General features: G+C 42.6%; 2 protein-coding genes across 13 annotated transcripts in view; one reads left to right on the plus strand and one right to left on the minus strand.

Annotated features, from left to right (window-relative positions):
- Nucleotides 1-24,913, minus strand: part of ccdc186 (coiled-coil domain-containing protein 186) — a 1,196,038-nt gene that overhangs the window by 478,373 nt on the left and 692,752 nt on the right. The gene's annotated exons all lie outside the window — the stretch shown is intronic.
- LOC112220408 (band 4.1-like protein 1) overlaps nt 1-24,913 on the plus strand; it is a 166,959-nt gene that overhangs the window by 77,727 nt on the left and 64,319 nt on the right. For 10 of the 11 annotated variants that reach the window (XM_042305863.1, XM_042305870.1, XM_042305867.1 and 7 more), the window contains exon 4: nt 14,021-14,125. In XM_042305863.1, coding sequence (XP_042161797.1) covers nt 14,021-14,125 — 105 coding nt within the window. The remainder of the gene's footprint in view (nt 1-14,020; nt 14,126-24,913) is intronic. The other variant, XM_042305865.1, reaches the window with a different exon arrangement.

Here is a 24,913-nt window from a genome sequence, read left to right on the forward strand (position 1 = left end):
TCCACACTGCCATCACACACCTAGATAAGACAAATACCTATGTGAAGCATTGGATTCACCATAGTCCCCTCCAAGCTCGTCACCAAGCTTGGGACCCTGTCTGTGTAGTGTGTGCTTCTGTCTAGCACTCTGTGTGTAGCCATTTGATATGATAACCATTTTGTAGGTTGACAGAAGTACTTTCCCCAAAACCTTCTCAATTAAAAGTTAACTGCAAAGTAGGCTTACCTGGCAGAAGAATATCATGAGTAAATATATAATTTGTATCTATTATTTGCTGTATGCAAACTTTGCCATGAAATGAGCAGCAGCAGTACAGAGCCATCGCTAGACCGGCACATTAGACAGCACATTCCTCACTTGCTAGATGGCAATTAAAGGAGAATTACACTCAAATATAAAAATGTGTTCATTTTATTTCAGACCTTTATTTCAGGTTTAAGCATTGACATGGACTCAGAACATCCAATGTCTTTGTTTCTCTATGAACAATTGTAATTGGAAATCTAAATCAGGAAATATTAAACTGAGAACATATTTTTGGAAAATATAAAACATGATTTGGAGAGAAAAAAATCATAGATTGATAAGGTTGTTTATGAACCATTATTTTACCAGGTATATTGACAGAAAATATAGAGCACTACTTTGAGAGTTGCAGGGGACAGGAGAAGAGAAGAATGTGCCTATTTGAAAGCTAGAAAAGTAGCTCTCATGCTAAAAAGGTTAAAGACTAGTCACCCAATACAAAGACGGTTCTCTCTGCTTCCGCATAACAAGTGGTAACAGAGCATCAAATCTGACACCAACAGTAGATGGTGTAGAATGCAGTGTATACATATGAGATGAGTAATGTAGGATATGTAAACATTATTAAAACTTCTTATGGCTGGGGGCAGTATTCAGCAGCTTGGATGTATAAGGTGCCCAGAGGTGCCCAGAGTAAACTGCCTGCTACTCAATCTCAGAAGCTAAGATATGCATATTATTAGTATATTTGGATAACACTCTGAAGTTTCTAAAACTGTTTGAATGATGTCTGTGAGTATAACAGAACTCATATGGCAGGCAAAAACCTGAGAAAAAATCCAACCAGGAAGTGGGAAATCTGAGGTTTGTAGGTTTTCAACTCATTGCCTATTGAAGATAGAGTGGGATATTGGTCATATTGCACTTCCTAAGGCTTCCACTAGATGTCAACAGTCTTTAGAACCGTGTTTGATGCTTCTACTGTGAAGTGGGAGCGAATGAGAGGGGAATGAGTCAGAGGTCTGCCAGAGAGCCACGAGCTGGCCACGCTCGTTCACGTGAGAGTTAGCTTGAGTTCCATTGCAATTCTGAAGACAAAGGAATTCTCCGGTTGGAACATTATTGAAGATTTATGTTAAAAACATCCTAAAGATTGATTCTATACATCGTTTGACGTTTCTACGAACTGTAACGGAACTTTTGGACTTTTCGTCTGCTCCTAGTGATCACACATCATGAATTTGGATTACTGTACTAAATGTGCGAACAAAAAGGAGCTATTTGGACATAAATTATGGACATTATTGAACAAAACAAACATTTATTGTGGAACTGGGATTCCTATGAGTGCATTCTGATGAAGATCATCAAAGGTAAGTTAATATTTATAATGCTATTTCTGACTTCTGTTGACTACACAACATGGAGGATATCTGTTTGGGTTGTTTTGGTCTCTGAGCGCCGTACTCAGATTGTAGCATGGTGTGCTTTTTCTCCGTAAAATTTGTTTGGAATCTGACACAGCGGTTGCATTAAGGAGAAGTGTATCTATAATTACGTGCATAATAGTTGTATCTTTTATCAATGTTTATTATGAGTATTTCTGTAAATTGATGTGGCTCTCTGCAAAATCACCAGATGTTTTGGAACTACTGAACGTAATGCTCCAATGTAAACTGAGATTTTTTATATAAATATGAACTTTATCGAACAAAACATACATGTATTGTGTAACATGAAGTCCTATGAGTGTCATCTGATGAAGATCATCAAAGGTTAGTGATTAATTTATCTCTATTTCTGCTTTTTGTGACTCCTCTCTTTGGCTGGAAAAATGGCTGTGTTTTTCTGTGACTTGTCTCTGACCTAAAATAATCGTTTGGTTTGCTTTTGCTGTAAAGCCTTTTTTAAATCAGACACTGTGGTTGGATTAACAACAAGTGTATCTTTAAAATGGTGTAAAATACTTGTATGTTTGAAGAATTTTAATCGTGGGATTTCTGTTGTTTTGAATGTGGCCTTCCTGTGACGTCGGGTGCTGCAGGTGTCCTGGAGGGCAGGTAGTTTGCCACCAGTGATGGGTTGTGCAGACCTCACCATCCTCTGGAGAGCCTTGGACAGTTGAGGGCGGTGCAGTTGCCGTACCAGGCGCTGTTACAGGATGCTCTCGATTGTGCATCTGTAAAAGTTTGTGAGTGTTTTAGATGACAAGTCAAATGTGTTCATCCTCCTGAGGTTGAAGAGGCCCTGTCTTCCAATGATGAGAGAAGATAGTAGCTACTAACAATTGGATACCATGAAAAGGGGGTAAAATCAAAAATGAAAAGAAATGCTCCCTAAAACACTTCAGCGAGCATGCCTTTCTAATCGACCTTGCCGGGTATCCTGGAAAGATATTGACCTGATCCCGTCAGTAGAGGATGCCTGGTTGCTCTTCAAAAGTGCTTTCCTCTCCATCTTAAATAAGCATGCCCCATTAAAAAAATGTACAGTGGGGCAAAAAGTATTTAGTCAGCCACCAATTGTGCAAGTTCTCCCACTTAAAAAGATGAGAGAGGCCTGTAATTTTCATCATAGGTACACTTCAACTATGACAGACAAAATCCAGAAAATCACATTGTAGGATTTTTAATGAATTTATGGTGGAAAATAAGTATTTGGTCAATAACAAAAGTTTATCTCAATACTTTGTTATATACCCTTTGTTGGCAATGACAGAGGTTAAACGTTTTCTGTAAGTCTTCACAAGGTTTTCACACACTTGCTGGTATTTTGGCCCATTCCTCCATGCAGATCTCCTCTAGAGCACTGATGTTTTGGGGCTGTTGCTGGGCAACACGGACTTTCAACTCCCTCCAAAGATTTTCTATGGGGTTGAGATCTGGAGACTGGCTAGGCCACTCCAGGACCTTGAAATGCTTCTTACGAAGCCACTCCTTCGTTGCCCGGGCGGTGTGTTTGGGATCATTGTCATGCTGAAAGACCCAGCCACGTTTCATCTTCAATGCCCTTGCTGATGGAAGGAGGTTTTCACTCAAAATCTCACGATACATGGCCCCATTCATTCTTTCCTTTACATGGATCAGTCGTCCTGGTCCCTTTGCAGAAAAACAGCCCCAAAGCATGATGTTTCCACCCCAATACTTCACAGTAGGTATGGTGTTCTTTGGATGCAACTCAGCATTCTTTGTCATCCAAATGTGACGAGTTGAGTTTTTACCAAAAAGTTCTATTTTGGTTTGATCTGACCATATGACATTCTCACAATCTTCTTCTGGATCATCCAAATGCTCTCTAGCAAACTTCAGACGGGCCTGGACATGTACTGGCTTAAGCAGGGGGACACGTCTGGCACTGCAGGATTTGAGTCCCTGGCGGCGTAGTGTGTTATTGATGGTAGGCTTTGTTACTTTGGTCCCAGCTCTCTGCAGGTCATTCACTAGGTCCCCCTGTGTGGTTCTGGGATTTTTGCTCACCGTTCTTGTGATCATTTTGACCCCACGGGGTGAGATCTTGCGTGGAGCCCCAGACCGAGGGAGATTATCAGTGGTCTTGTATGTCTTCTATTTCCTAATAATTGCTCCCACAGTTGATTTCTTCAAACCAAGCTGCTTACCTATTGCAGATTCAGTCTTCCCAGCCTGGTGCAGGTCTACAATATTGTTTCTGGTGTCCTTTGACAGGTCTTTGGTCTTGGCCATAGTGGAGTTTGGAGTGTGACTGTTTGAGGTTGTGGACAGGTGTCTTTTATACTGATAACAAGTTCAAACAGGTTCCATTAATACAGGTAACAAGTGGAGGACAGAGGAGCCTCTTAAAGAAGAAGTTACAGGTCTGTGAGAGCCAGAAATCTTGCTTGTTTGTAGGTGACCAAATACTTATTTTCCACCATAATTTGCAAATAAATTAATTAAAAATCCTACAATGTGATTTTCCTGATTTTTTTTCCTGATTTTGTCTGTCATAGTTGAAGTGTACCTATGATGAAAATTACAGGTGTTTCTCATCTTTTTAAGTGGGAGAACTTGCACAATTGGTGGCTGACTAAATACTTTTTTGCCCCACTGTATAACTAGAACAGATATAGCCCGTGGTTCACCCCAGACTTGACTGCTCTTGACCAGCACAGAAACATCCTGTGGCATTCTGCATTAGTATCGAATAGCCCCCGTGATATGCAACTGTTCAGGGAAGTCAGGAACCAATGTACTCAGTCAGTTAGGAAAGCCAAGGCTAGCCTTTTCAAACAGAAATTTGCTTCTTGTAGCACTGATTCCAAAAAGTTTAGGGACACTGTAAAGTCCATGGAGAATAAGACCACCTCCTCCCAGCTGCCCACTGCACTGAGGCTAGGAAACACTAAAACCACCAATAAATCTACGATAATCAATCATTTCAATCAGCATTTTTCCACAGCTGGCCATGCTTTCCACCTGGCTACCTCTACCCCGGGCCAACATCTCAGCACCCCTGCAGCAACTTGTCCAACACCCCCCCACACTTCTCCTTCACCCAAATCCAGACAGCTGATGTTCTGAAAGAGCGGCAAAATCTGGATCCCTACAAATCAGCTGGGCAAGACATTCTGGACCGCTCTTTCTAAAATTATCCGCCAAACCTCTCTTCCATATCGTCTGACATCCCCAAAGATTGGAAAGTTGTTGCGGTCATCCGGTCTTCAAAGGGGGAGACACTCTAGACCCAAACTATTGAAGAACTATATCCATCCTGCCCTACCTTTCTAAAATCTTTGAAAGCCAAGTTAATAAACAGATCACCAACCATTTCGAATCGCACCGTACCTTCTCCACTATGCAATCCGGTTTCCGAATTGGTCATGGGTGCACCTCAGCCATGCTCAAGGTCCTAAACGATATTATAACCGTCATAGAAAAAAAGACAGTACTGTGCAGCCATCTTCATCGACCTGGCCAAGGCTTTCGACTCTGTCAATCACCGCATTGTTATCGGCAGACTCAATAGCCTTGGCTTCTCAAATGACTGCCTTGCCTGGTTCACCAACTACTTCTCAGAAAGAGTTCAGTGTGTCAAATCGGAGGGCCTGTTGTACGGACCTCTGGCAGTCTCTATGGGGGTGCCACAGGGTGCAATTCTGGGGCCGACTCTTTTCTCTGTATATATCAATGATGTCACTCTTACTGCTGGTGATTCTCTGATCCACCTCTATGCAGACGACATCATTCTGTATACACCAGGGCCTTCTTTGGACACTGTGCCAACAAACCTCCAAACGAGCTTCAACGCCATACGACACTCCTTCCGTGGCCTCCAACTGCTTTTAAATGCTAGTAAAACTAAATGCATGCTCTTAAACTGATTGCTGCCCGCACCATCCTGCCCGACTAGCATCACTACTCTGGACGGTTCTCACCTAGAATATGTGGACAACTACAAATACTTAGGTGTCTGGTTAGACTGTAAACTCTCCTTCCATTCTCACATTAAGTATCTCCAATAAAAAATTAAATCTAGAATCGGCTTCCTATTTCGCAACAAAGCCTCCTTCACTCATGCTGCCAAACACACCCTCGTAAAACTGACTAGCCTACAGATCCTTGATCCTCGGTGGTGTAATTTACAAAATAGCCCGCAACAATCTACTCATCATACTGGATGTAGTCTATCACAGTGCCATTTGTTTTGTCACCAAAGCCCCATATACTACCCACCACTGCGATCTGTATGCTCTTGTTGGCTGGCCCTCGCTACATATTCTTCGCCAAACCAACTGGCTCCAGGTCATCTATAAGTCTTTGCTAGGTAAAGCCCTGCCTTATCTCAGCTCACTGGTCACCATAGCAACACCCATCCATAGCACGCGCTCCAGCAGTTATATTTCACTGGTCATCCCCAAAGCCAACACTTCATTTGGCTGCCTTTCCTTCCAGTTCTCTGCTGCCAATGACTGGAATGAATGGCAAAAATCACTGTACATAGACTTTTCAAAAATTCACCACGCTGTCTGTGTGGGTGGACCATTTCAGTTTGTCTGTGATTTGTACGCCAAGGAACTTAAAACTTTCTACCTACTCCACTACTGTCCCGTCGATCTGGATGGGGGAGTGCTCCCTCTGCTGTTTCCTGAAGTCCACGATCATCTCCATTGTTTTGTTGATGTTGAGTGAGAGGTTATTTTCCTGACACCACATTCCCAGGGCCCTCACCTCCTCCCTGTAGACTGTCTCGTCGTTGTTGGTAATCAGGCCTACCACTGTAGTATCATCTGCAAACTTGATGATTGAGATGGAAGCGTGCATGGCCACGCAGTCATGGGTGAACAGGGAGTACAGGAGAGGGCTGAGAACGCACCCTTGTGGGGCCTCAGTGTTGCGGATCAGCGGGCGGAGATGTTGTTTTCTACCTTCACCACATTGGCATGGCCCGTCAAAGTCCAGGACCCAGTTGCACAGACCCAGGGTCTCGGGCTTAATGACGAGTTTGGAGTGCACTATGGTGTTAAATGCTGAGCTGTAGTCAATGAACAGCGTTTTTACATACTGTAGGTATCCCTCTTGTCCAGATGGGATAGGGCAGTGTACAGTGTGATGGCAATTGCATCATCTGTGGACCTATTGGGGCGGTAAGCAAATTGGAGTGGGTCTAGGGTGTCAGGTAGAGTGGAGGTGATATGATCCTTGACTAGTTTCTGAAAGCACTTTATGATGACAGAAGATAGCGCAATGGGGCGATAGTCATTTAGTTCAGTTTGCGTGAATGCTACCATCAACCCACGGGTTCTGGTTAGGGAAGGTGTTAATGGTCACATAGGGAACGACATCTCTGATGCACTTGCTAATAAACTTGCTCACCTAGTCAGCGTATAGTCAGAATTTGCTTGGAAGACAATGTTGTCGGCATTTTATTGTAAGGAATTCTAGGTCGGGTGAACAAAAGGACTTGAGTTCTTGTATGTTGTTGAGATTACACCATGAGTCGTTAATCATAAAGGCATACACCCACGCCCTTCTTCTTACCAGAGAGATGTTTGTTTCTGTCGGCGCGATGCGTGAAGATACCGGGTGGCTGTACGGACTCTGACAACATATCCAGAGTGAGCCATGTTTCTGTGAAGGCAACTAATTTCGTCCACCTTGTTATCTAGAGCTTGTACATTGGCGAGAAATATGCTCGGAAGCGGTGGATGGTGTGCTCGCCTTCTGAGTCTGACCAGTAGGCCGCTCCATCTGCCTCTGGGATAAGATTGCATGTCCAGGGTTTCTGTACGTTGTTTTAGGTCGACCTCTGGGATAAGATTGCATGTCCAGGGTGACCGCGTTGTTTTGGGTCGGCCTCTGGGATAAGATTGCATGTCTAGGGTGGAGGTCCGAACAAAGGATCCGCTTCGGGAAAGTTGTATTCCTGGTCGTAATGATGGCACGTTGACATCGCTTTTATATCCAATAGTTCTTCCCAGTTGTATGTAATAACACTTGAGATTTTCTAGGCTAACAATGTCAGAAATAACACATAAAAAACAAATAAATGCATAGTTTTCTAAGGACCTGAAGCGAGGCAACCATCTCTGTCGGCACCATCTAGCTGTTTATTATCAACTAGTACTACTGATATTGAAGACTGCATTGTTGGGAAAGAGCAAGCAAAGAAGGCATTTTTTCCCAACAAAAGGCACATTATTACAGACAGACAGACATAGTCCTCAGCACCAGCCCTCCCTGCAGGTGAAGCCACATCTGGAGGTCCTGGGTTGTGAGGCACATTTTAGAATGACCTTTTATTGTACCAAGCACAAGGTGCACCTGTGTAATAATTTAACTGTTATTTTACCAGATAAGTTGACTGAGAACACATTCTCATTTGCAGCAACAACCTGAGGAATAGTTACAGGGGAGAGGGATGAAAGAACCAATTGTAAACTGCAGATTATTAGGTGACTGTGATGGTTTGATGGCCAGATTGGGAATTTAGCCAGGACACCGGGAACACCTCTACTCTTACAATAAGTGCCATGGGATCTTTAATGACCACAGAGAGTCAGTACACCCGTTTAACGTCCCATCCGAAAGACAGCATCCTACACAGGGCAGTGTCCCCAATCACTGTCCTCAGGAATTGGGATATTTTTTAGACCAGAGGAAAGAGTGCCTCCTACTGGCCCTCCAACACAACTTCTAGCAGCATCTGGTCTCCCATCCAGGGACTGAGCAGGACCAACCCTGCTTAGCTTCAGAAGCAAGCCAGCAGTGGTATGTAGGGTGGTATGCTGCTGGCTTTAATAATAATAATTATGCTGTTTAATCAGCTTCTTGATATAAATCAAATCAAATCAAATGTATTTATATAGCCCTTCGTACATCAGCTGATATCTCAAAGTGCTGTACAGAAACCCAGCCTAAAACCCCAAACAGCAAGCAATGCAGGTGTAGAAGCACGGTGGCTAGGAAAAACTCCCTAGAAAGGCCAAAACCTAGGAAGAAACCTAGAGAGGAACCAGGCTATGTGGGGTGGCCAGTCCTCTTCTGGCTGTGCCGGGTGGAGATTATAACAGAACATGGCCAAGATGTTCAAATGTTCATAAATGACCAGCATGGTCGAATAATAATAAGGCTTCCATAGCCGCAGGCAGAACAGTTGAAACTGGAGCAGCAGCACGGCCAGGTGGACTGGGGACAGCAAGGAGTCATCATGTCAGGTAGTCCTGGGGCATGGTCCTAGGGCTCAGGTCCTCCGAGAGAGAGATAGAAAGAGAGAAGGAGAGAATTAGAGAACGCACACTTAGATTCACACAGGACACCGAATAGGACAGGAGAAGTACTCCAGATACAACAAACTGACCCCAGCCCCCCGACACATAAACTACTGTAGCATAAATACTGGAGGCTGAGACAGGAGGGGTCAGGAGACACTGTGGCCCCATCCGAGGACACCCCCAGACAGGGCCAAACAGGAAGGATATAACCCCACCCACTTTGCCAAAGCACAGCCCCCACACCACTAGAGGGATATCTTCAACCACCAACTTACCATCCTGAGACAAGGCTGAGTTTAGCCCACAAAGATCTCCGCCCATGGCACAACCCAAGGGGGGGCGCCAACCCAGACAGGAGGACCACATCAGTGAATCAACCCACTCAGGTGACGCATCCCTTCCAGGGACGCATGAGAGAGCCCCAGTAAGCCAGTGACTCAGATATACCATACCTGTCAGGTGGATGGATTATCTTGGCAAAGGAAAAATGCTCACTTACAGGAATGTAAACAAATGTGTGTACAACATTTTAGAAAAATAATATTTTTGTGCATATGGAACATTTCTGGGATATTTTATTTCAGCTCATGAAATATGGGGCCAACACTTCACATGTTGCGTTTATATTTTTGTTCAGTATATATTATCAAAAGCTAAAGCTTGGCTGAAAGCCTCCTATATATATAGATATGCAACATAACAGAGCAGAAATATTGTACAATTTGAGGGTCAAATGACATCCCTCTTCTGCCCAATAAAATCCCTCGACAAAACCCAGTGACAGAGCAATGGGAAATCTATACTCATTCAATTTTGCGACCCAGGTGCAGTAAAGTAGAAATTAGAATATTGTGTTATTGTGAGCTGCCCTTAGGATACTTCCGGTATGTGAGTGTGTTTGTGATATAATAATCTCTAGAACATTTCCCTTGCTTTTATCAATCTTTCTCAAAAGAAAATGTCGCAATTTTTATATATTTCAAATACTCTCAAGCAACTCAAGCTGTTCTCAGCACTGGAAATAAAACTCCACATTATGATTCTCAAATCCTTTATGCAAAGAAGTATCATTTGCTTCCTTTTGTACTTCCATTCATTGCTACAAAATGATGTACAAATCAACCCTCTCTTTTTACTCATCCCTGCTGCTGCTGCTGCAGTATAACGTTTATCGTCACCTCACTCCTGGCCTCCCACCGAACCCCTTCCTGTGTTTAATTGGTGGGTTGGAACGTCAGGCCTGCCATATCAAACCTCCTCCATGCTCTAGGAGTTGATAATAACAGCGTTGAGGGAAGGCAGGCACCCCTTTGTGACAATTCTCACTGGAGGAGTTGCCCCATCCAAGGGTTAATTAGCCTGTCTTGTCATGGCTGCTTGGCTCTGGCTCCCAAAGGGCCACAGTGGAGAGAGGGGAGACGGGGCTACGCACTCCCACACTTCCCTCACCCCTTCCTTCAGTTCCCTGGTGTATACTCTACCAGGTCATGCATGGATGAGCTGCACTCTGTTATTGTGTAGAATGGAGCTATTTTGGGAGCCATATATTTTTTTTAATTCTCTGTGACTCTGACAATGAGTTTGTTTGTACACTTTGCAATGGTTTCAGTGTGTTACTTGTGTTTATTTTGAGAGAAAACGCTTGTCATTTGCTGTGAAAGTGCTCAAAGTGGAGTTAAATGAATTGCACTGTTAAAGGGAGTGTCCATGTAGAAACGCCTCAATGCCTTAGTCACTGCATATTAAGATCCTAAACATGCCCATACATACTGTATCTTTAAAGGTCCAATGCAGCCATTCTTTAAAATATCAATATCAAATCTTTTCTGGGTAACAATTAGGTACCTTACTGGGATTGTTTTCAATAAAAATGGCCAAAAAATAAATGACAAAAATTGCTACTTAGCAAAGACCAATTTCTCAAACAAGAATTTTGCTAGGACTGTCTGGGAGTGGTCTGAGTGGGAAGGGTAAATCCAAAAACGAACTGTTGGCAGAGAGGTTTAGAGCCCTCTTTCTTATTGGTCTATTAACAAATTGACCTCCTGGTGATGAAATTTCAGGTGTTCTTTTCAAATAGGTTACACTAAACTGGCATCATTATTTTCACAATTTTACAGTTTTATTCCAACCTCATAGTGGAAATATATATAAAACACAGGAAAATCACATTTTCCTGTGAAACTGGGCTTGCACTGGGCTTTTAATAGCTCATGCTAAAGCCATACAGTCCACTCCATACAGACCCCACAACCACATCTTCTCTCCACAACCATGGGGACTGGGGTGAGTGACAGTAAGAGTTCATAAGTGCTTCCAGAGTCTTGCCCTACCATCTCTTCAACCATAATGAGCCAAAGGAGACACTCCCTCCAGCTCTGGCCTTGAGATATAAAGGAACAAAAAAATAGAGGGAGGGAGCATACATCTGCATCTGTTTCCCTGGCAACGACTTGCTCTGTCTGCCTGCCACCACGGAAACCAGGCTCTAGGGAAAGCAAGCAATGAGCAGCAGAGAAGCTTGCTCCCTGGAGAGCAGCACACACAGTTCACACACACAGCTCGCTGGCTATGACCCCAAGGGAAAAGCATGTGTGTATCTGTGTGTGTGTGCAGCAGCACCCATAGTCTGAACTCTGGGATCTACAGACCAGGGTACCATGCTACTGTGCTGGTTTCAGAGTGATGTTTTGTTATGTACGAATGTGTATTTGAAATTACACACAATCGTTTTCCCCTATTTTTGTTCAAGTTACATGAAGGTATAACATTGCTAGAATGATTTGCGAAAGTGCCGCCCCATCAGTCAACTCTCTTGGCTAGAATTTCTTTGGAAATTTGAGTAACTTCACAACTATTTTCACACGTATTCTGTCTTTCCTTCCCAGGAATGTGATCAGAAAGTAAATAATTTGGATACAGTTATATGAGTGACATTCGACAATCCACTGTTTGTTCGGACCACGTATCATGCAGAAAGCAATCTTACTCTAAAATTCTGTTTTCATTTTCCAAGTCAAGTATTTGATGAATTCTGACTGTAACACAGCACTCAAGGGAAGAGCTGTTATATTCTGTAGACAACAATAGATAGGGAAGCCATCTTGACACCAGCTACTATCTGGTTGGGGATGATGTTGAGGAGAGACACATTCTGTTGTGTTGATACATTTGAAGTTACATGACACTCTAATAAACATAATTCCAGTAATAAAAATGTGTGCATGTCAACAAAACCATGCAGTCCATTGTAAAAATGTACCATGGTAGTACAATGAAAAAAATAGGGTTTGGGTTAGCCCTAACCCTAATCAGGAAACCCTCTTTTTTTGGTCACTACCATAGCAGGAAAATACCATGGTACTGTTGCAATACCATGGTATTTTCCTGCCATGGTACTGACCAAAAAAACATGATAGTACCATGGTAGTTTTTTCATTGTACTACCATGGCAGGAAAATACCATGCTATTTTCCTGCCAAGGCAGTGACCAAAAAACCCTATTTCTTAAAATTGTACTAGCTACCATGGTACAAAAATGAATCATGGTAGTACAATGAAAAAATACAATTTTTTTGTACTAGCAGCATGTAGTGACACATGAATGCATGGTAGTTGTTTACAATGTATTATGATTGTCTGTGTCTCACCATTTTTCAGGTAAAGTGACCAAAAACAAAGTAATTTATGGTGCTCACATAATGCAACATTGATTACTCGCTCTGCAATGGAAAAGCGTAGGCCTAGTACCCTTTTAAACCCCTTTAGCTCATAGTGAAAAACCACAACACACATGGTCTAGTAGCATAGTATATCCTCTTAAACCTTGGGACCTGGATAGGGTATGGTGAGAAGAATGAAGGGAGTTTGTCCTGTCGCCATGATTACGACAAGCTAGCTTGACTGGCGCTAACTTTAGCCGACGTTAGCTTCTATGCTAACAGACTTTTATAAATTAATTCAACTATCCAAACATCATTAAAAAAAATATATCATTACACTCCGCGTAACTGGGTGTTTCACATCCTATGCTTTACAATTGCTCACCGTGATGATAATGTTTAAAATATTACATTTATCTGGTGCTTCTCTCTTCAGTTGGCTCTCTCATTCAACTGACTCATTTAATAGGCAGGTTAGCGTGAGAGTGAGAGCACGTGATGCAACCACTAGAGCGAGCAGCTCCCTCTGTGGGCCGAAACAAACACAACACCCCTTGACTATAAATACAGTATATGATTACAAAATACCAAGGATTAGGCTACCATATATTTTACATTCTCCCACATTTTAGGTTGGCAAAAAAGGGAACCTAAAGATGAGCAAAAAAACGGTACTATTAATACAGAAAGTATTACCCCTCTTTCCCTTTTTCTTTGATGTTACAGACACATTTGGACCAACAGTATTAGCCTGCCTCTGACTTTATCAAAAACTTTCCTATACTGGTATATACATTCATCAATATAATACCAGCCAAATTCTTTTGACCTTGGGTTTTTTATTTAATGTATTATACTGCCATTGTGCTATGGTAACAGACAATTAATAAAGATGGTACCATATGATAATTATTGGTACCATTTATCATAATTGTGAGTTACCGTGGTATAATGTAGGATGCCGGTTAAAACCATGGTATTTCCAGGATCCACGTCTACCGTGTTATGAATGATGCAATACCATGGTATTATTTAGGTGCATGGCAGTAACATCATAATTGAAAGCTAAAACCATGGTACATTTCCATGATTCAGATTTATACCATGGTATAAATGATGCAGTACCATGGTAATATTTAGGTATAATGGCAGTACCATTGTAGTACCATCATGATTCAGACTATACCATGGTATAAGTGAAATGACCATAGTAGTACCATGGTATGAATGAAAGTACCATAGTAGTACCATGGTACATTTTTGTAAGGTGTGCCGTAATGCTTTAATTAGTGAGGCCAGGTCACATGGTCAGAAATCACCTGACCCTTGATTAAATAACACTTTATTTGTGGCACGTGTGTTTGTGCGTGTGTTTCTGCAGAAGCACTGCAAAGGACAGGCCTTGCTGGACATGGTGTGTGAGCACCTCAACCTGCTGGAGAAGGACTACTTTGGCCTAATGTACAGTGATGCAGAAAGCCAAAAGGTCAGTGCTTTGTCATGGAGATGCTGTGACCATTAATTTACCACTCCTGCTCTTTTTTCCTCCTTTCCTCCCCTGCTCTCTTTATCCCCCATTCTTACTTCTTCCTCTCATGAAATACTGTCTTCAGAAAAATCATAATAACAGATGACATAGCTGGAGGAGGAAACATCAGAAAACATGGCACCCTAAACTGGCGATGGTGAAAACATGGCTCTCTAAACTCCTTAGAAAACATTTGCACACTTCATCATCATAGCCTACATTAGAAAGGCTGACTAGTGCTCCTCTGATGTCTGTTGACTCTCCAAACGACACCAGGAAGGGTAATTGTACTAGAATGGATGTAATTAGTTATTACGCCACTGGCTAAGATTTGGCACTGAGACAGAACTGAATGGTCATGACAGTCAGCTGGTATTAGGGTTGTTTTGAGGATGTGTGTTTTGGGTTTACCTTACCTCTGTACACCTCAACCACAGGCAAGGTATGTAATACAGGCCCAGCTCCACGAGGGGGAAAAGAGGGCCTAGCCCCCTCAATTGAAACTTATGCCACCTCAGTTTAAGTTTTATGTCCCTATATAAAAATAGCAAAAAAGACCAAATGATTGAGTGACAAGGTTGTTGCAAAATCTGTTGAGGAGGAGAGGGTTGAGGAGGTAGGCTTGAAGTGCTGGACATGAATTATCTGAATTAAGTTCACAGAATTATACCTAGGAACTCTTTTAAGGAACTTTTCATGTCTTTTGAGGTAGCTAGCTAACAAGCTTGTGTGCATAGCTGCACCAGAATTAAAAACACGTCTTACCTTTTTGTAGTTGATAAATCCAACATAAAACGTGATAACTAGGCCTATAGTATCCTTAACTAGTGTTGAAAATGTTAATCCATTCACTATCTTCTGAATCATGCTTGTAATGTCAGTACAGTAGTCTATGCTTTGGAGGAGGGAGGGGCAGATGGCCTAAACACACACAAACTGACAAAGATTTTCAGCTGGCAGGCTGAAAATAAGTTTCTCAGTGACAGTCAGAGCTTTGCATAGGCGCTTTGTTTGGTTTCTTTGTGGGACTAGGAAAAAAGGCCTAGAACATAAAATAATGTTACTAATCAGTTCCCATTTTTTAAAATAACGGTTCTGTTCCGGAACAGTTTTGATCACTTTAATTTTTGTTTCTGTTCCTCGAAAAACATTGTTATTTTACGATTTTTGGTTCTGTTCCATGAACCGGTTCCAACTCCTGGGTATTAGCCTTAGCCTATTTACCAAGCTTGAACCAGGTAATCTGCCATGATGGATATCGGAAATTGGCTTCACCAAAGTACCCAAGCAAAGCCAAAAGGAGAACGAGAGCAATGAGCAGCAGCAGCAGCAGCATCAAACCACCATGATGCCTGCTGAACTCCAGCTAGCTCCACGTGCAGATCCTCCCCACCCTTCCACAAGCACCATCAGGATAATGGCTCCACATCCCCCTCCAGCGACTGTTTCTGATGATCTTGAAACAGAGGAGCCAGCCCAGGTTAAATCAAATCAAATTGCATTTGTCACATACGCGTGTTTAGCAGATGTTATTGCGGGTGTAGTGAAATGCTTGTGTTTGTAGCTCCAACAGTGCAGTAATATCTAACAAGTAATATCTAACAATTTCACAAATATACACACACATCTAAAGTAAAGGTATGGAATTAAGAATATATAAATATTTGGGTGAGCAATGTCAGAGCGGCACACACTAAGATAGAACAGGTAGAATAGGATAGAATACAGTATAAATATGAGATGAGTAACGCAAAATATGTAAACATTATTAAAGTGACTAGTGTTCCATTTTTAAAGTGGCCAGTCTATGTTTATAGGGCAGCAGCCTCTAATGTGCTAGTGATGGCTATTTAACAATCTGATGGCCTTGAGATAGAAGCTGTTTTTCAGTCTCTCGGTCCCAGCTTTGATGCACCTGTAGGGACCTTGGCTTCTGGATGAAAGCGGGGTGAACAGACAGTGGCTCGGGTTGTTGTTGTCCTTGATGATCTTTTTGGCCTTCCTGTGACATTGGTTGCTGTAGATGTCCTGGAGGGCAGGTACTTTGCCCCCAGTGATGCGTTAGGCAGACCGCACCACTCTCTGGAGAGCCCTGAGGTTACGGGCGGTGCAGGTGCCGTACCAGGCGGTGATACAGCCCAACAGGATACGCTCAATTGTGCATCTGTAAAAGTTGAGGGTTTTAGGTACCAATCCAAATTTCTTCAGCCTCCTGAGGTTGAAGAGGCGCTGTTTCACCTTCTTCACCACACTGTCTGTGTGGGTGGACCATTTCAGTTTGTCCGTGATGTGTACGCTGAGGAACTAGAAGCTTTCCACCTTCTCCACTGCGGTCTTCTCGATGTGGATAGGGGGGGTTTCTCCCTCTGCTGTTTCCTGAAGTTCACGATCAACTCCTTTGTTTTACTGATGATTGAGTTGGAGGCGTGCATGGCCACGCAGTCATGGGTGAACAGGGAGTACAGGAGGGGGCTGAGCACGCATCCTTGTGGGGCCCCAGTGTTGAGGATCAGCAAAGTGGAGGTGTTGTTTCCTACCTTCACCACCTTGGGGGCGGCCCGTCAAGAAGTCCAGAACCCAGTTGCACAGGGTGGGGTTCAGACCCAGGGCCTTGAGCTTAATGATGAGCTTGGAGGGTACTATGGTGTTGAATGCTTATTTATAGTCAATGAACAGCATTCTTACATAGTTATTCCTCTTGTCCAGATGGGATAGGGCAGTGCGATTGCAACTGCATCGTCTGTGGATCTAACAAATTGAAGTGGGTCTAGGGTGTGAGGTAAGGTAGAGGTGATATGATCCTTGACTAGTCTCTCATTTAGTTCAGTTACCTTTCTTTCTTGGGTACAGGAACAATGGTGGACATCTTGAAGCATGTGGGGACAGCAGACTGGGATAGAGAGAGATTGAATATGTTTGTAAACACTCCAGCCAGCTGGAGGTTGTGGCTAGGAATGCCATCTGGGTAGGCAGCCTTTCGAGGGTTAACACGCTTAAATGTCTTACTCACGCCAGCCACGGAGAAGTAGAGCCCACAGTCCTTGGTAGCGTGCTGTGTCGGTGGCACTGTGTTATCTTCAAAGCGGGCAAAGAACGTGTTTAGCTTGTCCGGAAGCAAGACGTCGGTGTCCGCCGATCAAACAAGCTAAGCGTCAGTATAGAGACAAAGTAGAGTCGCAATTCAATGGCACAGACACGAGAGGAATATGACAGGGTCTACAATCACAGACAACAGAAATTAAACCAGCCCTGTCTCGGACCCCGATGTCTTGCTCCCAGATAAACGAAACAACTTCTTTGCTCGCTTTGAGGACAAAACAGTGCCTCCAACACGGCCCGCTACCAAAACCTGCGGACTCTCCTTCACCGCAGCCAATGTGAGTAAAACATATAAACGTGTTAACCCTCGCAAGGCTGCCGGCCCAGACGGCATCCCTAGCCGCATCCTCAGAGCATGCAAAGACCAGCTGGCTGGTGTGTTTACGGACATATTCAATCAATCCCTATCCCAGTCTGCTGTTCCCACATGCTTCAAGAGGGCCATGATTGTTCCTGTTCCCAAGAAAGCTAAGGTAACTGAGGTAAATGACTATCGCCCCTTACACTCACTTCTGTCATCATAAAGTGCTTTCAGCGACTAGTCAAGGACCATATCACCTCCACCCTACCTGACACCCTAGACCCACTCCAATTTGCTTACCGCCCCAATAGGTCCACAGACGACGCAATCACAATCACACTGCCCTAACCATCTGGACAAGAGAAATACCTATGTAAGAATGCTGTTCATCGACTACAGCTCAGCATTTAACACCATAGTACCCTCCAAACTCGTCACTAAGCTCAAGACCCTGGGTCTCGACCCCGCCCTATGCAACTGGGTCCTGGACTTTCTGACGGGCTGCCCCCAGGTGGTGAGGGTAGGAAACAACATCTCCACCCCGCTGATCCTCAACACTGGGGCCCCAGAAGGATGCGTTCTCAGCCCTCTCCTGTACTCCCTGTTCACTCATGACTATGTGGCCATGCACGCCTCCAACTCAATCATCAAGTTTGCAGACGACACTACAGTGGTAGGCTTGATTACCAACAACGACGAGACGGCCTAAAGGGAAGAGGTGAGGACCCTTGGAGTGTGGTGTCAGGAAAACAACCTCACACTAGAAGTCACCAAAACAAAGGACCCCCCTATCCACATCGACCGGACAGTAGTGGAGAAGGTGGAAAGTTTTAAGTTCCTCGGCGTACACATCACGGACAAACTGAAATGGTCCAACCACACAGACAGCGTGGTGAAGAAGCCGCAACAGCGCCTCTTCAACCTCAGGAGGCTGAAGAATTTTGGCTTGTCATCAAAAACACTCACAAACTTTTACAGATGTGCATTCGAGAGCATCCTTTCGGGCTGTATCTTCGCCTGGTACGGCAACTGCTCTGCCCACAACCGCAAGGCTCTCCAGAGGGTAGTCAGGTCTGCACAACGCATCACCGGGGGCAAACTACCTGCCCTCCAAGACACCTACACCACCCGATGTCACAGGAAGGCCAAAAAGATCATCAAGGACAACAACCATCCGAGCCACTGCCTGTTCAACCCACTTTCATCCAGAAGCCAAGGTACAGTACAGGTGCATCAAAGCTGGGACCGAGAGACTGAAAAACAGCTTCTATCTCAAGGCCATCAGACTGTTAAACAGCCATCACTAACATAGAGTGGCAACTGCCAACATACTGACTCAAATGTCTAGCCACTTTAATAATAAAAATATGGATGTAATAAATGTATCACTAGCCACTTTTAAAAATGCCACTTTATATAATGTTTACATATCATATATTACTCATCTCATATGTATATACTGTACTCTATACCATCTACTGCATCTTGCCTATGCTGTTCGGCCTTCGCTCATCCATATATTTATATGCACATATTCTTATTCATTCCTTACACTGGTAGTTGTTGTGAAATTGTTAGATTACTTGTTAGATATTACTGCATGGTCGGAACTATTAACATCTGCTAACCATGTGTATGTGACCATTAAAATTTGATCTGATTTGATAGAGCGCAGCGGAGATTTCGCGCTAGCTTCTTGTTCAAAAGCATTTGCACGTTTATGTTTATCGTGGTACAGCGTGATATAAATAGAATTCAATATAATTCCAATTCAACAACCCAAATGCTATACCCTGGGTATAGCTACATATCAGTGTGTTTCATCATAGAAATAGATCCATTCTATTACGGTTTTCTTGGTAGGCTATTGGGTTTCGTGGTTGTAAATGGAACTGTAAGTATTGGGAACATATTTATGTTAGGCTGGCATTGCTTAATTGATTACGTGGGTGGAATTTGATTCACTGAAGTGTATTTTGCCATGTCACAATGTGTTTCTGAAGGGGACATATAAGCCTATTTATTTGGTAAAACAGGTGCGCATGGCTGCATCAAGCTGTGGTAGCTGGTAGGCTATGTTTTGGTTATTTGGATCGCCATTTGCTTTTTGTTTACTGCATTTGCTTACTGTTAATTTAACTAGCCTAAATATAGATTCTGTCATGCCTTTATTGATCAGATATTTTGTTTACTAGGCCTTCTGTATGACTTGGTACCAATGTTTTGTTCTGTTCGCATTCGCAGAATTCTAAACCAAACTGCTATTAAGTCATTTTTTTTGCACCTATTACAAACAGCCTATGTGAATGCAGCTGTTCGCACAACTGTCTTACCAAAATAATGCAAACTAAATGCTGAAAGTAGTAGCCTTACTTTCAGCATTTAGTTTGCATAATGTTGGTAAGACAGTTGTGCGAACGGCTGCATTTGTAATAGGTGAATTACACTATATATATTATATATACAAAGTTAGCCATACCCATTCCTGACGTGTGTATAAATTCGAGCACACAGCTATGCAATCTCCATAGACAAACATTGGCAATAGAATGGCCTTACTGAAGAGCTCAGTGACTTTCACGTGGCACAGTCATAACATGCCACCTTTCCAACAAATCAGTTTGTAAAATTTCTGCCCTGCTCGAGCTTCCCCGGTCAACTGTAAGTGCTGTTATTGTGAAGTGGAAAAGTATAGGAGCAACAATGGCTCAGCCGCGAAATGGTAGGCCACACAAGCTCACAGAATGTGACCGCCAAGTGCTGAAATGCGTAGCGCGTACAAATAGTCTGCAACACTCACTACCGAGTTCCAAACTGCCTCTGGAAGCAACTTCAGCACAAGAACTGTTCGTCAGGAGCTTCATGAAATTGGTTTCCATAGCCAAGCAGCCGCACACAAGCATAAGATCACCATGCGCAATGCCAAGCGTCGGCTGGAGTGGTGTGAAGCTCGCCGCCATTGGACTCTGGAGCATTGGAAACACATTCTCTGGAGTGATGAATCACTCTTCACCATCTGGCAGTCCGACGGACAAATCTGGGTTTGGTAGATGCCAGGAGAATGCTACCTGCCGAATGCATAGTGCCAACTGTAAAGTTTGGTGGAGGAAGAATAATGATCTGGGGCTATTTTTCATGGTTCAGGCTAGGCCTCTTAGTTCCAGTGAAGGGAAATCTTAACGCTACAACATACAATGACATTCTAGAAGATTCTGTGCTTCCAACAACAGTTTGGGGAAGGCCTTTCCTGTTTCAGCATGACATTGCCCCGGTGCACAAAGCGAGGTTCATACAGAAATGGTTTGTCGAGATCGGTGTGGAAGAACTTGACTGGACTGCTCAGAGCCCTGACCTAAACCAAATCAAAAACCTTTGGGATGAATTGGAACGCCAACTGCGAGCCAGGTCTAATCGCCCAACAGTCCCTGCAGAAATGCTCCAACATCTAGTGGAAAGCCTTCCCAGAAGAGTGGAAGCTATTATAGCAGCAAAGGGGGGACCAATTCCATATTAATGCCCATGATTTTGGAATGAGATGTTCGACGAGCAGGTGTCCACATACGTTCGGTCATGTAGTGTACCCAAGCAATTTAAAAAAAACTGTAGCAGTTACAGAACAACATGTTGTGATCTGATTTGTCACAAGCGGTTGAGGTTTTGGAGCCAGTTCTGTCTGGAGAAGAGAATAAATTGTGTTTCTGTGTGTGGTGTGTGTGGTGTGTGTGTGCATGTGTGTTTATGTGTGAGAGAGTGTGAAACAATAGAGGTAAATGCTGAAAGATGTTATTTCTCACAGCATAGGTACCTCTGAGAGCAGGTAGGTCTCCTCTTCAATATCAGGCTTATATCATGGTAACCTATACTGTCTGGGGTCCTCAGTGACTCTCAGCCAAACAATATGTGATTAAAATGTCCTTCCCAGCTAGCATATTCCATGGTTCATTTGAATTTGTTTGAATTTACGTTTTTGGGTTCCCATTTGTTTTTGGAATGAAGTCATAAGTTTCCTGTCCGGTAAAACTTAACGTTTTTTTAGATGTTCTGAAAACAGAAGTGAACATTTTGTCTGTTCTGGGAACTTACAATTTTAGGCTGCAGGGACACTGCTAGCTCAGGTTAATTGTTTTGAACTCCAAGCACAGATAAGATACATTTGATTAATTTGACATAAATCATACAATATATTGTGGCACAATAAATCACTGAGATGCACAAGGCCATCAGACTGTTAAACAGCCACCACTAACATTGAGTGGCTGCTGCCAACAGACTGCCTCAACTCCAGCCACTTTAATAATGGAAATTGATGTAAAAATATATCACTAGCCACTTTAACCAATGCTACTTAATATAATGTTTACATACCCTACATTACTCATCTCATATGTATATGTATATACTGTACTCTATATCATCTACTGCATCTTTATGTAATACATGTATCACTAGCCACTTTAAACTATGCCACTTTGTTTACATACCCTACATTGCTCATCTCACATGTATATACTGTACTCAATACCATCTACTGCATCTTGCCTATGCCGTTCTGTACCATCACTGATTCATATATCTTTATGTACATATTCTTTATCCCTTTACACTTGTGTGTATAAGGTAGTAGTTTTGGAATTGTTAGGTTAGATTACTCATTGGTTATTACTGCATTGTCAGAACTAGAAGCACAAGCATTTCGCAATAACATCTGCTAACCATGTGTATGTGGCAAATAACATTGGATTTGATTTGATTTGAGATTTAAGGATGGAGATAGCATGCCATGTTTTTTTTATATTCATACAAAGCTGTTCATTTTAGTCTATTTAAACAGACCCAATTTCAAAGGAAACAAGCACTCATTAAGATCAGGTGTGGCCAACAAAACTAAACGCAATAAGATAGAGGGTGTTTAGTTGATGCTGAAAAGGGAATGTACTGTATATGTTTTTACATAACATTCTTAGAATGTTCTTTGAATGTTACTATAGTTTTCTTGTGATATTTTATGGAAAGTTTTCTTAATGTTCTTGGAACAATTTGAGAACATGACTTTAAATGGAACCATGAGGGAACTTGTAGGAAACGTTACTCTGAAGTACACCAGTTGAATTATTTTTTATATATATAAAAACAATTGGTAGCTGATTAGTATGCTGTTGCATTGAACTCCAACCTTGCTGCGGATCCAGAGAAACAGTGTTGCACCAGTACCTAGAACCATTACCAAAAATGTAATTCAAGGTAACTATGTTTGAACTTTTAGGAAACGTTCTGTTAAAGTAATGTTCTGTAAAATAATGTTATTTTGTCAATTTCCTTAAAGATGCACTATGCAGAAATCCTTGACCGTTTCCTGGTTGCAAATATTCTATTAGTTTGCCTAATTCCAGTTTATGTGACAAAACAAGGAAGCATAGTGTAGATAATTATTGTACCGTCTAAACTGCAGTGAAGTACCTGTTCCATAACCAAAAATATTGTATTTTCAGTCTTTTGACGCCAAAACGAAACTTAAGAATGGGAAGAATAGAAATAGCGCACATAGAACATATCTACCTTTTCTTAGACTTCCTTTCAATGGGAATGACAGCCCTACAACACTCTGTTTATTCAGTTTTATACACAAGACAACACAAAACAATATATATACTCAACTAGAAAATTATACTCAACTAGAAAAAATACTACAAAAAAATTGCTTTAAAGATACCATACTTTAGAGAAGTTAAACACACTGGGCAGAAGGCTACAAAGGTTAAAGGGCAATCTGTAGTACAGGGACAGAGCAAACACCTCACCATTGTTCCTGTAAACAGTCAAGTGATAGGGGTGGAGAAATGCAACAACTCACAGAGAGTCATGGAAAACCCACTGACCATCCACTGGACCAAAAATAACATTTACAATGCTTTAAAAGAAGAAAAAATATATAATCATTTTTATGTAAGCGTGAACAAAATGTTTAAAAAAACAGGGCAAAACAAGCTCACATTATAGTCTCTGACCGGGCAAGATGAACAAGGCATCCGCAGGTCACAATCAATAAGCACATCATCAACCTAAATGCCCCCTCTCCCCCAAAAAAACAGAAAGAAATGCTCATCCAACCCTTAAGTTACAGGGGAGTCAAATACAGACTTATTTTTGTTTTAATATGAATGCCATCACTGGATGGACTGTTTAAAGTAAGACCAGAATGGAGCCCAATCCTCATAAAACAGTTTGGGGTTCCCACGTGTATTGAATATCATTTTTTCTAGTTTCAGAGAGCACAGCACATCTCTCACCCAATTTTTATAAGATGGGGGAGCTGCCATCTTCCAGTTCTGTAGTATTAGCCGTCTAGCTAAAAGAGTTGTATATGCAACAGTGTCCAACTGGATTCTTGACAGGGGGGTACCTATGGGCAGTACTCCAAAAAGGGCTGTAAGGGGAGACGGATCTATAACAGTGTCATACATGTCAGAGAAACGTTTAAATATTAATTCCCAGAAACCTGACAGTTTATGACAGCCCCAAAACATATGCAACAGTGTGGCTGGTTCCGTTTTACATCTGACACTGAGATGGATCCAAACTCTTTAAGAACAGATAAGGCACGTGGCAATGAGGTATCAGGGTTAGAGATAAACAAAAGGAGGTTGTCAGCATATAGCGAGACTTTCTGCTCTAAGCCCATCCTGATTATACCTTGAATGGCATCATTAGAGCATAGTGCAATGGCAAGAGGCTCGATTGCCAAAGCAAACAACAGGGGGGAGAGTGGACAACCCTGTCTGGATCCGCGGTGCAAGGGAAAATAGTCAGAGGACAAGTTGTTAGTCCGTACCAAAGCCATGGGGGAAAAATAAAGAATCTTTATCCACGCAATGAATTTGGGGCCAAAGCCAAATCTATAAAGGGCCACTGTTAGGTAGTCCCACTCACCGCAGTGAAAAGCTTTTTCTGCATCAAGTGAGGCCACCATCTCCGGGTCCCCCGATGCTGGGGAGTACAGTATATTCATAAGGCGTCTAATATTGAAAAACAAATGCCTATTTCTAACAAAGCCAGTCTGGTCAGAGTGTATTACTTGGTGCAGCGAGCCTTCCATACAGATGGCTGACAGCTTGGCTAGGATTTCGTAATCACAGTTTAAAAGCGAGATTGGGCGATAGGATCCACATTCCAGGGGGTCTTTGTTTTTCTTTAATAGTAATGCAATTGAAGCCTAATAAAGACTAGGCGGTAGATTTGAGGTACTAAGGCACTCTGAAAATAATCGAGACAAGAATGGGCAAAGCAGACCAGAAAACGTCCTGTAAAATTTGTTTGGAAAACCGTCCGGACCCGGTGATTTACCACTT

The sequence above is a fragment of the Oncorhynchus tshawytscha genome, linkage group LG25 (assembly GCF_018296145.1).
Source record: "Oncorhynchus tshawytscha isolate Ot180627B linkage group LG25, Otsh_v2.0, whole genome shotgun sequence".
Classification (NCBI taxonomy): domain Eukaryota; kingdom Metazoa; phylum Chordata; class Actinopteri; order Salmoniformes; family Salmonidae; genus Oncorhynchus; species Oncorhynchus tshawytscha.